At 59.5% G+C, this 16,509-nt stretch overlaps 1 protein-coding gene across 11 annotated transcripts in view; it reads right to left on the bottom strand.

The window, feature by feature from the left end:
* Positions 1-16,509, bottom strand: part of LOC121078569 (myosin phosphatase Rho interacting protein) — a 70,675-nt gene that overhangs the window by 29,215 nt on the left and 24,951 nt on the right. For 6 of the 11 annotated variants that reach the window (XM_040574886.1, XM_040574885.1, XM_040574883.1 and 3 more), the window contains exons 4-8: positions 13,130-13,281; positions 11,291-11,375; positions 6,816-7,026; positions 5,325-5,484; positions 4,968-5,237 (exon numbers count right to left, since the gene is read on the bottom strand). In XM_040574886.1, coding sequence (XP_040430820.1) covers positions 4,968-5,237; positions 5,325-5,484; positions 6,816-7,026; positions 11,291-11,375; positions 13,130-13,281 — 878 coding nt within the window. Of the gene's footprint in view, positions 1-4,967; positions 5,485-6,815; positions 7,027-11,290; positions 11,376-13,129; positions 13,282-16,509 lie in introns of all 11 variants that reach the window. The other 5 variants (XM_040574891.1, XM_040574893.1, XM_040574892.1 and 2 more) reach the window with 3 other exon arrangements.

The raw sequence follows: 16,509 nt of genomic DNA, 5'->3' as shown, positions 1-16,509 counted from the left end.
CAGCAATAACTTCTTACATTTAGATTTTACAGACATTTAAGAAGCAGGGATTATCGAACAGCTTTGATTTAAGCTCTGCCTTTACTCCCTAACGCTGCAGCTCCAAACAGCCCCCACATCACGGAGCAGAAAGTCAGACCCAGCTGGGGTGCAGAGGCACCGGGCGGCTACGTGTCACCCTGCACCTTCTCTGCAACAGAAATCCTGCAAAACCTCGGCCCCACGCAGGTAACTTCAGCAGGATTGCACCGAATTAGGAGCATACGTAGGTGCATCCAGCCTCCTATCAAGCTGTGGCATCCCGACCACCCAGGACAGAGAACTACGATGGATCATGGATGGAGCAGGAGCCCACCCCAGACCAGAGCCCAGAGGGATGCTCTCGAGGATGAGCAAACAACAGGCCTCCGCAGGTGGAATTAAATGCGCTGTTTCAGCATGAAAAGCTGTTCGCTGACCCACAGGAGAGGAAAAACAGGAATTTTCAAAGGACCTGCTGGTCTCAAATTTGCATGCCCAGGGGTTTGGGCAAGTATCAACCTCTGGTGTCGAATCACAACCTGGGAAAGTGAAGCAATAACCCACCACCACCACTCACACCAGCTGAGCTCCAAGCTGGGAGGTTGAAATCCCAATTTTGAACCTCCCCAGAAATCTCAATCCAGTTGGGCTCCTGACCCAAAATCTGGACCTACGCGTGCCGCATCTAAAATCAGGGCTGCTTGCTCTGCGCGAACCTCTAACGTGCATGAAAACCACAAGGGGAACCACGTGAGGGGAAACAGGTTATCCAAAAACATTTTGTTTTAACACTTTCCACAAAAAAGGAACAGCAAGTTAGAACTGAAAAAACACATGAGATGTTCAGTTTTAAACTAACATTTACACCAATTTCCATAAATAAGACAAACAGTCCGAGCACATCACAGCCCCGGGGGGCTGGGGGCCCCCGCACTGCTGCTCAGAGCTAGGCTGCCAGGACCGGGCGCTGAAGCCCACAACCAAGAGGAAGGGACAGAATTGGTGGGGATGTCTTTGCTTTTTAAATTTAATTTTTTGATGTTTTTACAGGACATCCCCACAGTTTGCAGACTGGGAGTGGACAGATCCCAGTGCTCGTGCAGAGCTCCCGATCCCCCCGGGATGTTCTGCTCAGGTGAGATGTCCGTTCACATCAACCACAGAGCTTAAATCCACGTCCTCCGTTCACCAACAAGTGGGGAATGGTTTGGGAGTCACAATTTTTTAAGCCAGCCGTCCCCTTTTCACACTGGCCCAGCCTTCTCTGAGTCTCAGTTTAGGAGGGAGTAAAAGGTCCATGAATTAACATTGTCTGTGCCCTATCAGGTTGAAGGCCTGAAGAAAAACAAATCGAGGAAAAAAAAAAAAGAAAAAAAAAAAGAAAAATAAAAAACGAAAACAAAATCAAAAGCAGGTTGATTTCTCATGAAAGGGGCTGCACCACCAGGTTGTTCTACGGCTTGAGATTGAGATGAGATGGTAGCGAAGCAGGCGAAGTAAAGGCGGACACGTCACACAGCAACACAGCAGGAGAAGGTGGAGAGCAACAAGACCTGGAAGAAAACAAGGCTGGAAAATGAATGAACAGAAGAGGAAATTATATTATCTGCATCTACATACAAAACAAAATCAAAATCATTCCAGTAAATCGTCACCGAAAAGGGAGGAGAAAAAAAAAAAATCACGGCAACCAAATCACAGCCCCAAGGGTTAATATCCTTCGGATTACAGGAAAGAATCGTTTCCCCCATTAGCTCGACAGTTTCAGAGGTTACTGCGAGAGGTCCTGGGGGGGCCGGGAGGGGCTGGGCTCGCCTTTCATCCCGTGCTGGCTGCGGAGAGCTGGTCCCTGCGAGCGCAGCTCTGCGTTGGCAAAACAGCGGCGGTACGAAGCGCTGGAAAAGCTGCGGTGCCATTTAGTGCTTTCTACACTACAAAGCTGGTCCCAAGGAGTTCTTCCATGCAGGCTGTTAATCTTTTCCAGGCCACCAAACCCGAGCTGCAGGTGTCGGCTGTTAGGTGGAGGGGTGTGCGCGCTGGGGAGGAGAGCTCCAAGCACCGACACGAGCTATCATTGCAGATATTTGGCTTTGATTGGAAGAAGGGGCTTACTTTTATTGGATTCATTCATTGTTTAGCAGCAAGAGGGACAGCGAGCGTCAGGAAAAGGAAGAGGAATTTCCCCAAAAGGTACACAAAAAGGAAGAGGATAGGTTTAAAAGAAAAAGAGACCGTTCCTGGGAGAGCAGGCAGTCCTCTCCGTGCCGTGGCAGCAGCATTCAGAGCACAGCCTCACATCTCAAGAAGCTCCAGAGAAGGAATTTGAGAAAGAAAAGTGGCTCCGCAACTTACTGAGGCTAGAAATCCTCCTCAGCCCCCTGCCTATGCTCCGACAAAGGCCACAGCAGACTCTTGCCAGCGCAAGCAGAACGTGGGGTCAAAAGGAAAAGCTGCAGCCCGAGAAGCGTGCAAGAAAGGCCAAAGAAAGAGCCTGGCGAAGGACGGGGCTCCGGGTCTCTGCACCCCAAGAACACCCCATCTGATGGTGATGTCCCTCCCAACGGTGCTGGCACCCTCCTGAGATGCACCAGGATTTAGCCCTGCAACAGCAGAGCTCTGCTGGGACACGGGGACCTGCAACCGAGGCTGTGGGATTTGGCTTGCAGCTGCTGCAGCCCCTTTTTGTCTGCAAAACGGGCTTGGAGACTCATCTTTGGGGTTTCCAAAGAGCTGCCTGGAAACGGACTCATCCTGCCTGGGGGGTCCTGGCTGGGATGGGAGAGCGGGGACACGGCTCGCCCCTTCTGGGCTGCGGAGCTGTGGGGCCGGCAGCCCCGGGCTGTGTGTGCCAGCAGAGGGAACTCGCACTCTGCCGCTTCGCCACGCGCCAAAATGATGGAGAGAGATTATCTCCTGCTCGGGGCTGGCTTCTGAGTCATGTTTCACAAGCGGCTGCGAGCTCAGACGTCTGCACGGGGCGTGGAGTAAACGCCGGGTATAAATGGTCGGCACGGAAAATTTCCAGCACAGTCATGGGCGTAAGTCACGTAATATCTTTTACTATAGGGAACCAGGGCAAGAAGCCCGAAAAGCAGCTTTAGCTGGAGCTACGACCGCAGGTGTGCCTCTCGGGATGGAGTGCCAGGCATCTAACTGAATTCTTTTCCAGCCGGAGCTGGAATCACGCGCTGATTTACCGTGGGTTAACAGAAAATGGGAGGAAGGGCCAAAAATACCAGCAGAATCGGAGCGAGCCAGCTGGGCTGCCCTGAGACGAGAGGCAAATCTGAACGATGCCCGGCTGGCGCCTGTGGGGTTCGCGTGTGGGCAAAGTGAGTTCAGGCAAACGCTCCCAGACGGGTTAGTGGGTTACTGAGGAGGAGGGTTAGAAATGGTGTTAAAGCCGGGGGGAGAAGCTGACCCTGAAAGCACGGAAGTGAGTTATCGTATTTGCTCAACCTCAAAAAGCGTGGCCTGAATTTGGAGGGGAGAAAAAAAAAAAAAAAAAAAAAGGATAGGAGTATGTGGACTGAGGAAACTCAAATTTAAAAAGCAGCCAAGCCAAGCTGAGCTGGGCAAATGGGAGCTCTCTGGTGCAACAACAAACTGCCTCTCCGTGCCCTGCCGACTCCACCCGGAATACAGGTGCCAAACGCATCCAAGCCCTCCGGTGCTGCCATCGCCCCAAAAACGCTGCGCCCTGCGCTGGACTGGGCTCAGCCCCGTGTGCACAGGACCCCGGTGCCTGCTCCTCTCCCTGCACTGGCACGGCTCTGCTAAACAGGAGAAATTTTGCCCACTCTGATACAGCAATCAAATCCTGCTCGCAGCCCCAGGAGCCCAGCTGGGCTGGGACAAACAGCCCTTCCCTGGGAAAAGGCACCTGCCAGTAGGAAACAAGTGGGGCTGACATTACAAACGAGCAGTCCGTGGCAGCTGTGTCCTCCCCTGGTCCCTGCTATCTGCATGCACATCTCTGCTCCTCTCTGCCCTCGGCTGGCACATCCCAGCTCCCCGGGGTGCCCCGTGTAAGCAACCTAGCAGGGATCCAATGCCACCCGTGCCTGGACCAACGCCGTGCAGCTTTGCCAAGCAGCAGCTACCAGCTTCTCTCCAGCCCTGTCCCCAGCCGGGGTGGCCAGGGGACCCCCATGGCATCCCTCTCCTCCATCCCCAGGGGACTGGACTCCCGAGGCAGGGAGAAAGCCAGACCCCGTGCCCTGCTCCTCCATCCCCCGCTGCGTGTGCTGCCGGGATGGGTCCGGTAGGGGCAGGATCCTGCTGCTGAACCTGGCATGGGCGCAGAGCCATGCTCCCACAGCCGCCCCCAGCTCCCAGGTGCCAGGCTGGAAAACAATCCTTTAGGGCTGTGAAGAAACGAGCTAGCAGCGCTGCTGAAACCACGCTGAGAGAGAACGTGCCCAGAGGAAAATCAGGGCAAGAAAATCAGACTGGCAGATAGCCCTCTCGCCCGGGGCCCGTCTCCTGGTTTGCTCTGCTGCCCTCGTTGCGCAAAAGCGTCTCTCCCAGGGCGAGCCAAGCCCGTCCCTCGCCTCGCCCGGGGAGAGCCGAGCGCGCCTGCGCCGTGCCCGCGCGCCCGCTGACGCCCTTCCCGCCCTCGTCCGCACTAAGCCGTTTTGCAGCCAGCTGCGCCCGGCTCCCCTCTCCCAGATTACTGCCGTGACATTCTGAAACCTCGCTCAGCTCATTAGGCAGTTGCGTAACGCACCCGGCTCTAACGCCGTTTGGAGAGCTAACCTAATTCATGGTGCCAGCTGCCCGCCTGTGCCGTGCCGGGGAGGGGACGGAGAGGGTGCCCTGAAACCCACGAGTGCTGCAAGGCAAAGGGGCTTCACGTTGAGTCCGGGGCTGTGGCAGGGAGGGTGAGACCCAAACTTGTGGACGCTGCAAGCATGCAAGGAGGAGGCGAGCCCCCCGTCCCTTACCTTCGCTCATTGCCAAAGAGCCGGGCCACTTCTTCTCTCCCAGGGCTACGCGCCCGGGTTCTCCGCTCTAGCCGCTTCCTCTCCACCTGGAAGGCCTCACGATTACTGATCCTAATGGCCTTGGGAACGTCGGCCAGGGTGGTGTACTGCCGGCTGGCTTTAAAAGAAAGGGGACGCCCCGATTTTTCAGCTCCCCTTCCTACATCTCTGCTGCTGGAGTCCTTGTGCATGGGGCAACTGCTCTTCGAGTCCAAGGAGTTCAGAGAGAAGCTGTGAATCATTCGGTCGCCTGATCGGGTACCTGGGGAAGGAAAGGGCTGGGCATGCTCCTGCGAGGGCGATTTGGGATAACTGTACCTGTTGTTCGGGGTGCTGGGGCTGGGAGGGCTCGGTGGGGGCGGCAGCTGCTGCTCTTCCAGCTTCGAGTCTTGCTTGGTCTTCTCCAAGGAGAAGTAACCGCTCTCGACACGTGTCTTCCGCCCACAGTCTATCCGGTCTCCGTTCATGGAGCTCTCATCTAAGGGACAGAAAAGGCGGTTTGGTTTCAAGCCTGAGCTCTGCTTTTACCAAAAACTGCCCCGATTCCAGGCAGGAACAGCGCAGGAAACGAGAGCAGGGACAGTCTGGTCCCCAGTCCCACGCTGAGTCCCTCGGCACCCTGGGCTCTCCCACCCTGACCACTAACCACCCTTCCGGCCCACGTGGAAGGGGAGATGCTCTGAAGGGAGCAGGGGATCCTGGGGACACAGGAGACCCCAAGGGCTTGTGGGGTCCCAGTGCTGTGCAGGGTGGCACGGACAGTGTCACCAGGAGGGGACAGCGTGCACATTCACACTCTGCCCCATTAAAAGCCACAGGAAAGGTGTGAATTCTCACACTTGTGCATGCTTTTTGCTTCAAAGAAACCAAGCAGGCTGTATATAAGCAGAGAAACTTCTTTTCTGGGGAAGTTTTGTGTGAATGCCTACAGCCATTTCCACCTCTGTCCCTCCAAGCAGCAGCCCCAGCTCCAAGGCAAACATGATGGACGCACGGCTCCTCGCCCCGGGGCGCAGGAGGGAGGAAGGCAGCCCCGTCGCTCGCTCCCGCTCCCGTCGCTCGCTCCCGCTCGCTCCCGCTCCCATCGTGCAGATAAAGGAAACTTCTCCTCAGCCCGGGGCAGGAAAAATCCCCAGCCCTTATTGTTTCAGGGAGAACAATGCCGTGGCCCTGGGCGCCTTCCCCGGCCTAATCAGGGAGCCCAAATATAAACAGCGGCCCTGGTGCAGGGGCCGGATGAGGAAGCGGTGCTCAGGGCTTGGCAGCCCCAGTGGCCGGGCTGAGCCAGCGCGGCCCCCACACCCCGTGGGTTCCCCCGGGGCGGTGGCAGAGGTGCTATAAAAGGCACTTTTCCCCCTCATTTTCCTCCCAGCACGAGGCCAGGCAGCACCTAACAGCCAGGTGCCAGCATTCAGATGTTCAAGCTTCGTCTTGGTGAGCTTCGCGTAGAGCACGCCCACACCGACGGGACACGATCCCGGCCTCACAATCCCGGAATCCCAGAAGGGCTGAGGCTGGCAGGGATCTCTGGGTCCCCCTGCTCCAACCCTGCCCCAGCAGGGCCACCCGGAGCAGGCTGCCCAGCACCACGTCCAGGCTGCTTTTGAAGATCCCCAAGGATCTCCACAACCTCCGGGCAGCCTGTGCCAGGGCTCCGGCACCTTCCCAGCACCGAAGTGCTTCCAAAAACCAGCGCTTTCCCAAAAACACAGGCATCAGCTTCTGCAGCATCAGCTCCCTGTCCTCCCCCTGCCCGGTGCTGTGACACAGGGGTGCGAGGACACGCAGGTCACCCAGCCTGGCCCTCACCTTCTTTGCTGTCCAACACGGGATCCTTCAGGGAGCTGGCAGCCCCCGCCTGCCCTTGCACCGGGCTCTGCGCCGGGCTGATGCCGCTGCCCCCGTCCGCTTGGTCTTTGCCCCTCATTTCTTCCTGCCAAAGCGTGGACTTGGTGGCAGGGACCTTCTCCGCGCTGGGGATGCTGCTGCTGGTCACGGCCATCTTAGCAGGACCGGGCTCCTAAAGAGAACGGGGGCACAACGGGGTTAGAGGGGTTCACACTGGCTCTGCACCCGTGGTCCCTATGCGGCGCTGCCCGCAATACACGACGTGACACGACGGGGACAGGACGGGGCCGCTCGGCCCCCTGCCACCGCCACCCTCCCGAGGGGGAAGCCCAGCCCCACGGCAGCGCGGCGGGGGGCCAGGCCAGGACTTCCTCTGCCAAAGCGACAACCGAGGCTCTCGCAGCGAGAGAGGAAACGTCCTTCGCCGTCCCTCCCCGGGGAGGGCTCCTGAAACCGGCCGCACCTTCCCACGTGTGCGGCTGGAAAAGGCTCCAAAGCACAGGCGAGCCGACAAACGAAGGAAACCTTTGGCCGTGTGCTGGAGCAGCGGAGGGGCTCGCCGGCTTTGTTCTCGGACAGGAACTGGATAGGAACTGCCCCTCCCGGGGCGGCACGCGGGATGCTGCGGCCACCAACACGGAACTCCTGGGAGAAGTCACCTCGCTACGTGTCGGGGATGCTCTGAGCTCATCCAGCCCACCCCAAGCGAGGGTCCTGTCCTGCTCGGGGACCTGTGCAACCTCACTTAAGCGCCAACACAGCAGCTTTCTCCAAAAGCCCTCAGTGCTTTTGGTCTCTGCCCTTTCCCTCCCCGTTTGTACCCTCGGTAATTGAAGGACATACGGCACAGCATCCCCCATTTCCCCCCCGCATGCCCCTGGTCCTTCTGTGGCTGGCTCCCGGGCAGTTGCTGCCTTCAGCAGCACACAGCAGCACCGGGCTTCTCTCCCAGGTCCCATTTGCCAGGACTGAATTTGCTCAGTGTTATAAGCAACGTCAAAAAAAAAAACAAAAAAAAAACAAAAAACAAAAAAAAAAAAAACAAAAAAAAAAAAAAAAAAAAAACAGAAATCAAGCTAAAGGATATTGGATGGGGAAGAAAATTAATTCTCTGCCACGAGCAGCTGCATTGTTAATTTGTCACAACTGGTTTGTTATGGGCCATTGATAAAAAGCATAGAAACCATCCAGCGCTGTATTCCTCCCGGGTGCTTTGGCTACGTAAAAGGACGCTTCTTTTCAAAAGGGAAATATGGCACTGCATTGAGCTTTAAGTTATTTTAAAACAATAGCCATCAATTTAAAAGCATCGCGGGCCAGGAGGGGCTCGGACGACGATGCCATTCCGGTGTGGGTGCCCGCAGCAGCCCGTGCCGGCGGCTCCCTGCGACCACGGCCACGGCAGCCCAGGTTCGATCCATGCCCCAGGAGAGGCAGCAGCTTTCAACTCGTTTAGGGTTTGGCTTTGTTCGTTAGCAGATGTTTTGCTGTTGTCGTATTAAGCTTCTGCGTTACCGGATTATTTTCCTCAAAGCCATCAATAAATCAATGACAATTAACCCTCCCTCCGCGGTCCCCGGGTTGCAGAAAGTTTCCCGGCTGTTTGTTCCCTTTCATCACACCGGGGGGAAACCCAGGAGTGTGGGAGCACCGAGCTGGGAGCCAGGGGGACACGAGTGCTCGCAGGGGCTGCAAGCAGCATAAAATCATCACCTCCCTGCTGGTCGGCAGAGCCCCCGGTGGGTTTTAGCGCTGTGCCTCCAGGCAGAGATGCTGCGGGCACCTCGCAGGGACCAGCTCCTGCATCTGTGCACAGGCACCAGCTCCACGAGCCACAAATGACCCCTATTTTTAAAAAAATCCCCTCGGAAATTTCATCCTAAAGGAATGCGACGTCGGAGGTAAACGATCCAGAGGGCAACCGGACGAGCTCCGAGGTCCCCTCCAGCCTCTGCCACTCTCTGATTCATTGATCCAAAGCCCGAAGCCAAGTGCCAGCTTCGAATATATATTTTTATATATTCCTTCCATCCACCCCCCATATCATTATCTGTAGATACGTATTTAAACACAGAAACGAGGGCCAAAAAGCGGCCTATAAACAAGCAGAGCGGTTAACCCTTTGCCACTCAGAACGAACGGCTCACAAAACGAGCGAGCACCAACGTCATCAAAACCAACCTCCAGCTGCACTGACCTTTCGGCACGCTCTCCTTGTACGAGCCTCGTGCACCCGAGCGCAAACCAGTCCTGAAACAGAGGGCACCTCAAATCCCAGATTTCAGCCCCAGATAACGCCTCCACTCCCCAGGAACAGAGAGCAGTCAGACACGGCAGCGCGCTCTCTCCCTCCGCCTGCACCACGCTGCCGGGGCAAACTGCAAGAGGAACTTAATTTCTCCTAAGCCCTCAAGCTGCTTGCAAAGCAAAGGTGAAAACACCTCCGGGATTGCATCTAGCGACCCCTGCCCAAAGAGCAGCTCTTGGAGCAACGTTCTTAGCTTCGCTTGCATGGCTCCCACCCCGGCGTTTTTGCAGGGGGGGGGAATGTAAAACGATGGGGCGAGCTGAAAATGGTCCTGAGGCCCCGGGAGCGCCCAGGTGCAGCCGAGCCCTGCTGAAACAGGGAGGAGGAAAACCACACGGGAGTGAGAAAAAGCAGAAATATCCTTTTTCTTTTTTTTCTTTTTTTTTTTTTTAAATCACGAAGGCGTCCATCACGCCCCGAGTGGCTCTCAGACATGATCCGCCGCCGGATTAGCGTGCGGCCGTCTTTAGAAAGAAACCAGCCTTTCCCCACCGGCACACGGAGCGGGAGCTGCACGGCAGCCAGCTCCAGGAGAGGCCACTTCACAGAGGGGGACGTGGTGCTGGTTCTCTCCCCAGCACCATCCGGCTGCCTGCACTGGCACCATTTGGGGGACAGAGCAAAGGCGCTTGTGCGTTTTCCCTTCTGGCTTTGCGGGTTGCCCGTGGGTGCCTGAAGCAGCACAGCACCCAGCCGGAGGAGAGCCCCATGCGGAGGCTGGATTTGCGAAGTGAATTTCACCTTTCTTCCAGTATTACCAGTGCTGTTGCGGGGCTGGAATGCCCTGATGGAGAGGGCGGAAAGAGGGCAGCAAGAGGGACAGGGCTTGGGGCACAGAACCCTGAACCCCCCCGGACGAGCAAAAACTCCCACAAGATGCCGTGCCCCAAACCAAGGGGGGAAAAGCGCCACCGGGCTCCTCGCTCACCCTGTCCCCAAGCACCTGGGGAGCACGGCCGCGTGCGTGGGGAGCCAGCGTCCTCCCCGCGGCCGCTTCCCTTATTTGGTGCTCGGCAGCTCGGATCCTGTAAGGTTTCCAAGAAGTTGCCATGGCGATAAAATGTAACCCAGAATGATGTTTTGCTGGCTCCTCGCCCCTTTCTCCTCCTCCCCCTTCCCCGTCCCCCTTCCCAAACCCAGCCTGGGTTTAGGGCTGCGCCGAGCTCCATGGCAGGCTGCGTGCCCTGCCCTGCTGTGACAGCTTGTTGGGGTGCCCCAAACGCAGCACAGCCCCCCCCCCCGGGATGGAGGCCAGGCACTTGTAACGTGCCAGCTCTTGGCCACGGGAGGTGGCATCTCCCCCGCAGCATCGCTGGTGCTCGGGAGGCCGTGCTGACCCCATCCCTTTGCAGGGGGCAGCTCGGATTTCCAGCAGGGCGTGCAAAAAAAGCATCATCTTGCCCCGTTACTAATTTTTTTTTGGTCCCCGTGGATTAGAGTCAGTGGAGTGGTGGAAACCTGATGCAAACGAGACACCCACAGCCTCCTTTGCACCATCCTGGGGACATCATTGCAGGGAAGGGGACTGGAAAACTGGGGTTCAGGGGAACCCCAAAGTGACTTTCCCTCCCTGGGACCCTCAGCCTGGCTCAGCTGGAGGAGCCCTCCCAGCCGGTCCCCGCGGCAGCAGGACGCTCACCCGGAGGTCTGTTTTCAGCCCCGGCGAGGGACGAGCTCGGCCTCGGGGTCACGTTCCCAATCTGTGGGATTCTCCCCCAGTCCGGCCACGTGGGAGCCCGGCAGGAACGAGTGAGTCACGGCCGGCCCCGGTTTTTACCATTTATAGTCAAAGTGAAGGCGAAGCCATCGCCGGGTCCCTGGAGAGCGCAGCTCCGGCCCCCGGAGCTCCCAGCCCGGCCCTGGCCTTTACTATTTTCCTTTCGTTCCCATTATCTCCGGGGTCATCTCCAAGGGGGTAACCGGAGCCCGCTGGAATTTCGTCCTGCTTCTGCCGAAGAGGCCTGCGAGCGGCCGGCACCTCTCCTGCCCCCCGCCCCGGGACCTCGTGGATTTGGGACGGCACGTGCAGGGCTGGGGCCAGGAGACCGCGGCCACCCCGATGGTTTTGGGGGGGTGTCGGTGCTCAGAGCCGTGGTCCCAAGCCACAGTGTGTCCCCCCCGGGGTTACCTGAGGAGTTGGGGGCTCTACCTTCCTCTTCTTCTTCTGGTTCTGCTTGTTCGTCCTGGGGTACACTATCAGCATCTCCAGCCACCTGTGGGTGAAGAACAAGCAGTGGGTGAGGTCCGTGCCACAGGGATGGCAGCGCTCGGGGTGCAGGGCAGCTTCCCACGGGGCACCGCTTGGTGCTGCAGACCCCAAAGCTGCTCCTGCTGGGGGGGGGGGCTCTGACCAGGTCACGCAGACACGGCCCCATCCGCCTCAGGGACAGGCTGCCTGCAAGCCAAGGGCTCGCTCCCTCCGGAGACAGAGCCGGGGAGCGGCAGCGCTCGCCCCAAACCCACCATGTCCAGGGGCTGGTAACCTGGCCATAAATGTTCCCCCGAGCTGGCCATAAATGTTCCCTCCTCTCGCACGCAGAGGAGCTCAGCCTCAACAAGCTGGTCGGGGGGTACCACGGTGCCCCAAAAACATCCCGGCCAGTGCCTGGGGGAAAAGCAACTCACGAGGCAGGCCAGGAGGGAAGGAGGGACGGGGAACAGCTCCAGGGTGCTTCGGCTCCACACCACTCACTGCGAGAGAGAGGTCGTGGGCAAGGGTGGCACCGGGCAGGGATTCAAGGATCCTAAAAGCCAGCCGAGAGCTGCCGAGCCAGGGGAGGGACACAGCCTCTGGCAGGACCCTCTCCCTTCAGAGGCGCTAAAGGCAGCACACAATGAGCTTTTGTCTAAGAAAGAGCAGCATGAACTTGGCATTGAGAAGCCCATCTCGTGCACAAGTCTCTCGTTCGGGGCACCCTCCCATGCCTTTCCACGGGCTGCCCCTACATCCCCGTGAACTCGGAGAGGATCCGCAGACCGCTGGAAAAGGCTTGGGCTTCAGATTTCCGTGCTTTGCCCTCCTATTCCTCCCACTTCGCACGCTGCTGCTGTAAAGCGCTTTGAGATGACCACATCAAGTGGGTTTTGGTTAAGCAATAAATGCCAGAAGCATGCAACAAACGTAAAACAAATTCTCCCCGAGCCGGGGAAATCTTCCTGTCGTGCTGCAACTGCAAATGAAACCCGCCTGGCTCGGGCCCAGAGCGGGACTGCTCCGGGATGATTAATGCTTGCAGTCAGGAGCAAACGCGCTGCTTCGAAATCCAGCGCTGGGGCCAGCGAACAATAAATCAGCCCCACCTTGCTCTGCAATGCCTCTCCCCTCGCGCCGCTGGCAGGGCCGGGAACAAAGGCTGAGCTGCGAACAGGAGCGTGGGGAGAGGGAGAAGAGAGCCGGGGGTGTGCCAGGTTTGGGGGCACAAACCATAGTGCCTGCCTCGGCTGGAGGAGAGGAGCCGGCACCGCCGTGCCAGCGCCCCTGTGCCACGCTCCCCTCGTGTCTTCGTCCCCTGGCCCCGCAGCCCCCCGCTGCCGCACGCCGCGCGCGGAGCCGGAGTCACCCGTGCCCACCGGTCTTGGTAGGGCAGGGCAGTCTTGACCCATGAAAACACACATCTGATCAAAATCCCAAGCTCTTGGCAGGAAGGTGCCTATTTCAACCGCTACGTACTAAAACGGGGGAGGCGCAACCCACAGAGGCGCTTGGAAATATAAATCCGTTCAGCAGGAAGCACCAGCTCCGGCGGTGCCAGGCTGGGAAGCACGGAGGAGGTGCCGTGCCTCGGGAAGGACGGGAAGGAGCGGGAAGAGGATGTTTCCCGGTCACCATCCGACACCGAGGCAGTCCCCGAGGCAGCAATTACAGCCCTGGGGTGGTCCCCGCTGGCGCATCCAAAGCATCGGGCTGTGCTCCCTGCCCTCCTCTTCCTCCCCGCTGAAGAGCCCCGCGGGCAGGGGCTGCGCTCACCCGCTGATGATCTCCTTGTTCTCAGCCCGGATGAAGTGCTCCTTCTCCGGCGTCAGGATGCACAAGGAGAATTTCTGCCCCGTCCGGCTCTCCCCGTCCACCACGTCCGTGCACTGGTTCATGTTGATGGTGCCCTGCGGGAGGGTCGTGGGCTGCAAGGGGAAGGAGAAAGGAGAACGCGTAAGGAGAGAGGGGCAGATGGGCACAGCGCTCGCCCTAAACCTCTCCTGGTAGCCACCAACTCCCTGCGCACCCCGGTGCTCTGCCCACGAGCGCTCGGAGCCGTCCTGCACCACGCTGGTACATGGCAAAGCCCCGTGCTGCACGCCAGGGGACGCGGAGCAGAAGGCCCAGGACTTCTGCCAGCAGGACACCACTTCTCCTGTGCCGAACAGCCAGGGCAGGATCACTGCCCCGTGCAGCACGGGGACACCAACACAAGGCACCGAGCGGCCCGGTTTGGGTTTGCAGCGACTGACGATGCACAACTGCTCATCCCAGGGACCGTGTGATACCTCAGAGCGCTATTTCCACCCTGACGCCCTCTCCCTTGCCCAGGGGATGCTCCTTTCTCGGCCCCAGGGCTGCAAGCCCAACGCCAGCACAATGCGATCACTTCCAGGGGCTGCCCAAAGGGGACAGAAGGGGTGGCACAGGCACTGCGATGCTCCCCGCCACGTACCCGCACTGCTCCGGGCCTGACCTTCGCTGGAAGAGGCCGAGCCGGGGGGAGCGGGGAGGGGAAGAGGGGGCGAATCTGCTTTTCCTTCGGGCTGGGCCAGCAGCCAGCCGGGCCACGGGCGCGCACACGCGCGCAGCGGGTTTTTCCCATTAACATAAATGAAATGTGGGGTTTGCCGGCATCATCTCCCCCGGGCAGCCCCCCGCGTGCCCGTCGTGCCCTGCAGGGCAGCGGCGTGGCAGGGACCCCGCTTACCCGACAGGCTCCGCAAGCACGGTGTCACCTCCTGGTCCCCCTGCTCCGCGGGGACGCGGAGGGACCCGGAGAGGTGTCAGCGCTGACGAGAGCTGACGGGTCCATCTGGAGCGGCACCGGCTCATCCGATTACAGGGGCGATGCCACATCCCCGTCGTCCCCATCCCCAGCCTGCTGTGTGTCCTGCCGGCAGGGCACGGTGACACTGGGGTCCCCCCCGGCATCCCAGCTCACTGGGGGCTGGCACAAACCCGCACCTGGGGCATAAAGGAGCTGGGCAGGGACCTCTCCGAGTTGCAGATGGCACCGAAGGAGCACCTGACACCATCTCCTCGCCCCAGCAAAGCCTCCTCTCGCCCTCCAGATGGCCAGGCCAACAGGGAGATGGCTTTTTGGCAGGCGCTGGTAAGATTTCTCCCACGGAAACAGGCTCCCCTGCCAGCGAACCACCTCCAAAACAGCCTGCGGCGTGCAAAGAAGAGGCGAGCGGGGAGAGCTGTGACGGCCCCAGCCTGTGACCCCAGGAAATTCAGTTCAGCCCCCTGAGCCCCCCGGTTCAGCCGCGTGCGGATGTGGGAAATATCCCCCTTCCCCCAGGAGAAAGCTTTCCCTGCAGCTGTGCCCCCGAACAGACCAAGGAGGGAGCGTGAGCATCGCACGCAGGGAGCTGTCGGGGACGCTGCGGTGTCGGTGCCCCCGTGCAGGCACACCGACGGGACCGGCCTTACACCAGGGACACCAAAACCTCCTCTTTTTGTTCATAAAAACCGGCACCAGCGTCCACAAACCCCGCAGGGGGAAGGGGGAGAAAAGCCGAGCGCAACCCCACACGTCTCAAGCGCAGCCCCACACGTCTCAAGCGCAGCCCTCCCCGCTCGCTGCCGCGGGAAGTCAACTCCTAAGAGGATTTTTTTTGTCTTAGACAACAAAAATAAAACCCCGCTTTCCGGTAGCTATAAAAACCCTACGGAAAAACTTTCTCCGGCTCCAAGCGGAGTCTTGGAAACGTTTTTGTCTCCCTTGCCATTGGCTGTGCCAAGGCCTCCAGGACCATGAACTCTGGCCGGCCGTGTGGGTCCGACCCCTTCCCCACCCACGGCCTTTGTGCATGGGGAAACACGGCCAGGACGGGGGGGAAAGGGGCTGAGGGTGGCTCCACGAGGGAGCCCCATGGGAACCACGGGACGCTGACTCGCTCCCTGCTGCCTCGTGCACCCCTCAAATCCCCGGGAGGCCCCGCAGGTACCCGGCACGGATTTGACACATCCAACCTGAGCACAGGAGAGGGCTCCGTGCAAACCTCGCCTGCTCTCCTCCCTCCCAGACCTCAGGGCAGCTTCCCCACGGCTCACATCCAGCTCCGACCCGAGCTCGCCCACAGCAGAGGAGCCAGTTTCGGGCTCCCCCCTCCACCAGTCCGGTCCTGTGAAGTGGTTTTGCCACGCACCCATCCTTGTGACAGCGAGTGTTTGCATCGGTGCCCATCCGAAATCACACTTAGAGCCCCACAGCAGGGACACCAGGAAAAGCACCCCGAGCAGTGCCGGGCACGGGCACCGCGTCACCCACAGCTGGGGAGAGGAAAGGCACCGTGGCCAAACCGGCCCCCCAGCACCCCTGGGCAGGAGCTGAAACCTGACGGACGAGCGGCCTCGCTCGGGAGGGATTTAAATCCCTTTACATCTCTTTTATTTCCTTCCTCGCGGCCAACGCAGGCGCTTTGAAGCCAGGCGAGATGCAAATGCTGCGAGGTGGAAGCACGCACGAGCACGAGCCAACGGCTGAGACGCGGCCCCCCCACCCCGGGCGAGGACGCAGCTCCCTGGGGAGCACCCAAAAACCGAGCGGGGCTCCCCAGAGGGGCCCTGGGCTGCTGCCGGGCCAGGGCAGGGCTGCGTGGCTCCGGCAAGTGGAAGGGAATAACCAAACGCAGGAGAAGGGAGGTGTCGCTCGGCACAGGCACCAAAACAACAACAAGGCAGGGAGTTCAACCCAGCCCTCTGAAGAGCAGACGCTTTGATATAAGGTCGAACGCCCGCGTGCGTGCTGGGCCCGACCCCAGGGCCACGGGAAGCTTTGCACCGGGGTGAGGTGGGAGCAGACACGGGGCTTCTGCCGGTCCCACCTTGGGGACAGCCCCGTCCCCAGGCACTGGCCTTGCTTTTGCACCTCCCCACGTTGCCATCAATGGGACGGAGGGCACAGCTACCCCCATCCAGTGCCTGGGGGGGCGTCTTTTAACGGGGAAAACTCGAGGCAGGGGTGGAAGCCCCCACCCGAGCAGGGCGAGCAGCAGCCCGGGCGGGAGCGGAGCAGCTCGCAGCGTGCCGCCGCGGGGAAGCAGCGCCGAATGAGCAGCCGCGGCTCTCCGCGCTGCCAGTATCAGCAGAGGAACCGGCGCCAAGAAACAATCGCAGCGCTGTTTCCCTGGGGTATGACAGAT

This window comes from Cygnus olor, chromosome 15 (genome assembly GCF_009769625.2).
Source record: "Cygnus olor isolate bCygOlo1 chromosome 15, bCygOlo1.pri.v2, whole genome shotgun sequence".
Taxonomy (NCBI): domain Eukaryota; kingdom Metazoa; phylum Chordata; class Aves; order Anseriformes; family Anatidae; genus Cygnus; species Cygnus olor.
Note: the sequence above shows the minus strand (reverse complement) of the source record. Positions and strands in the feature narration are given on the sequence as shown.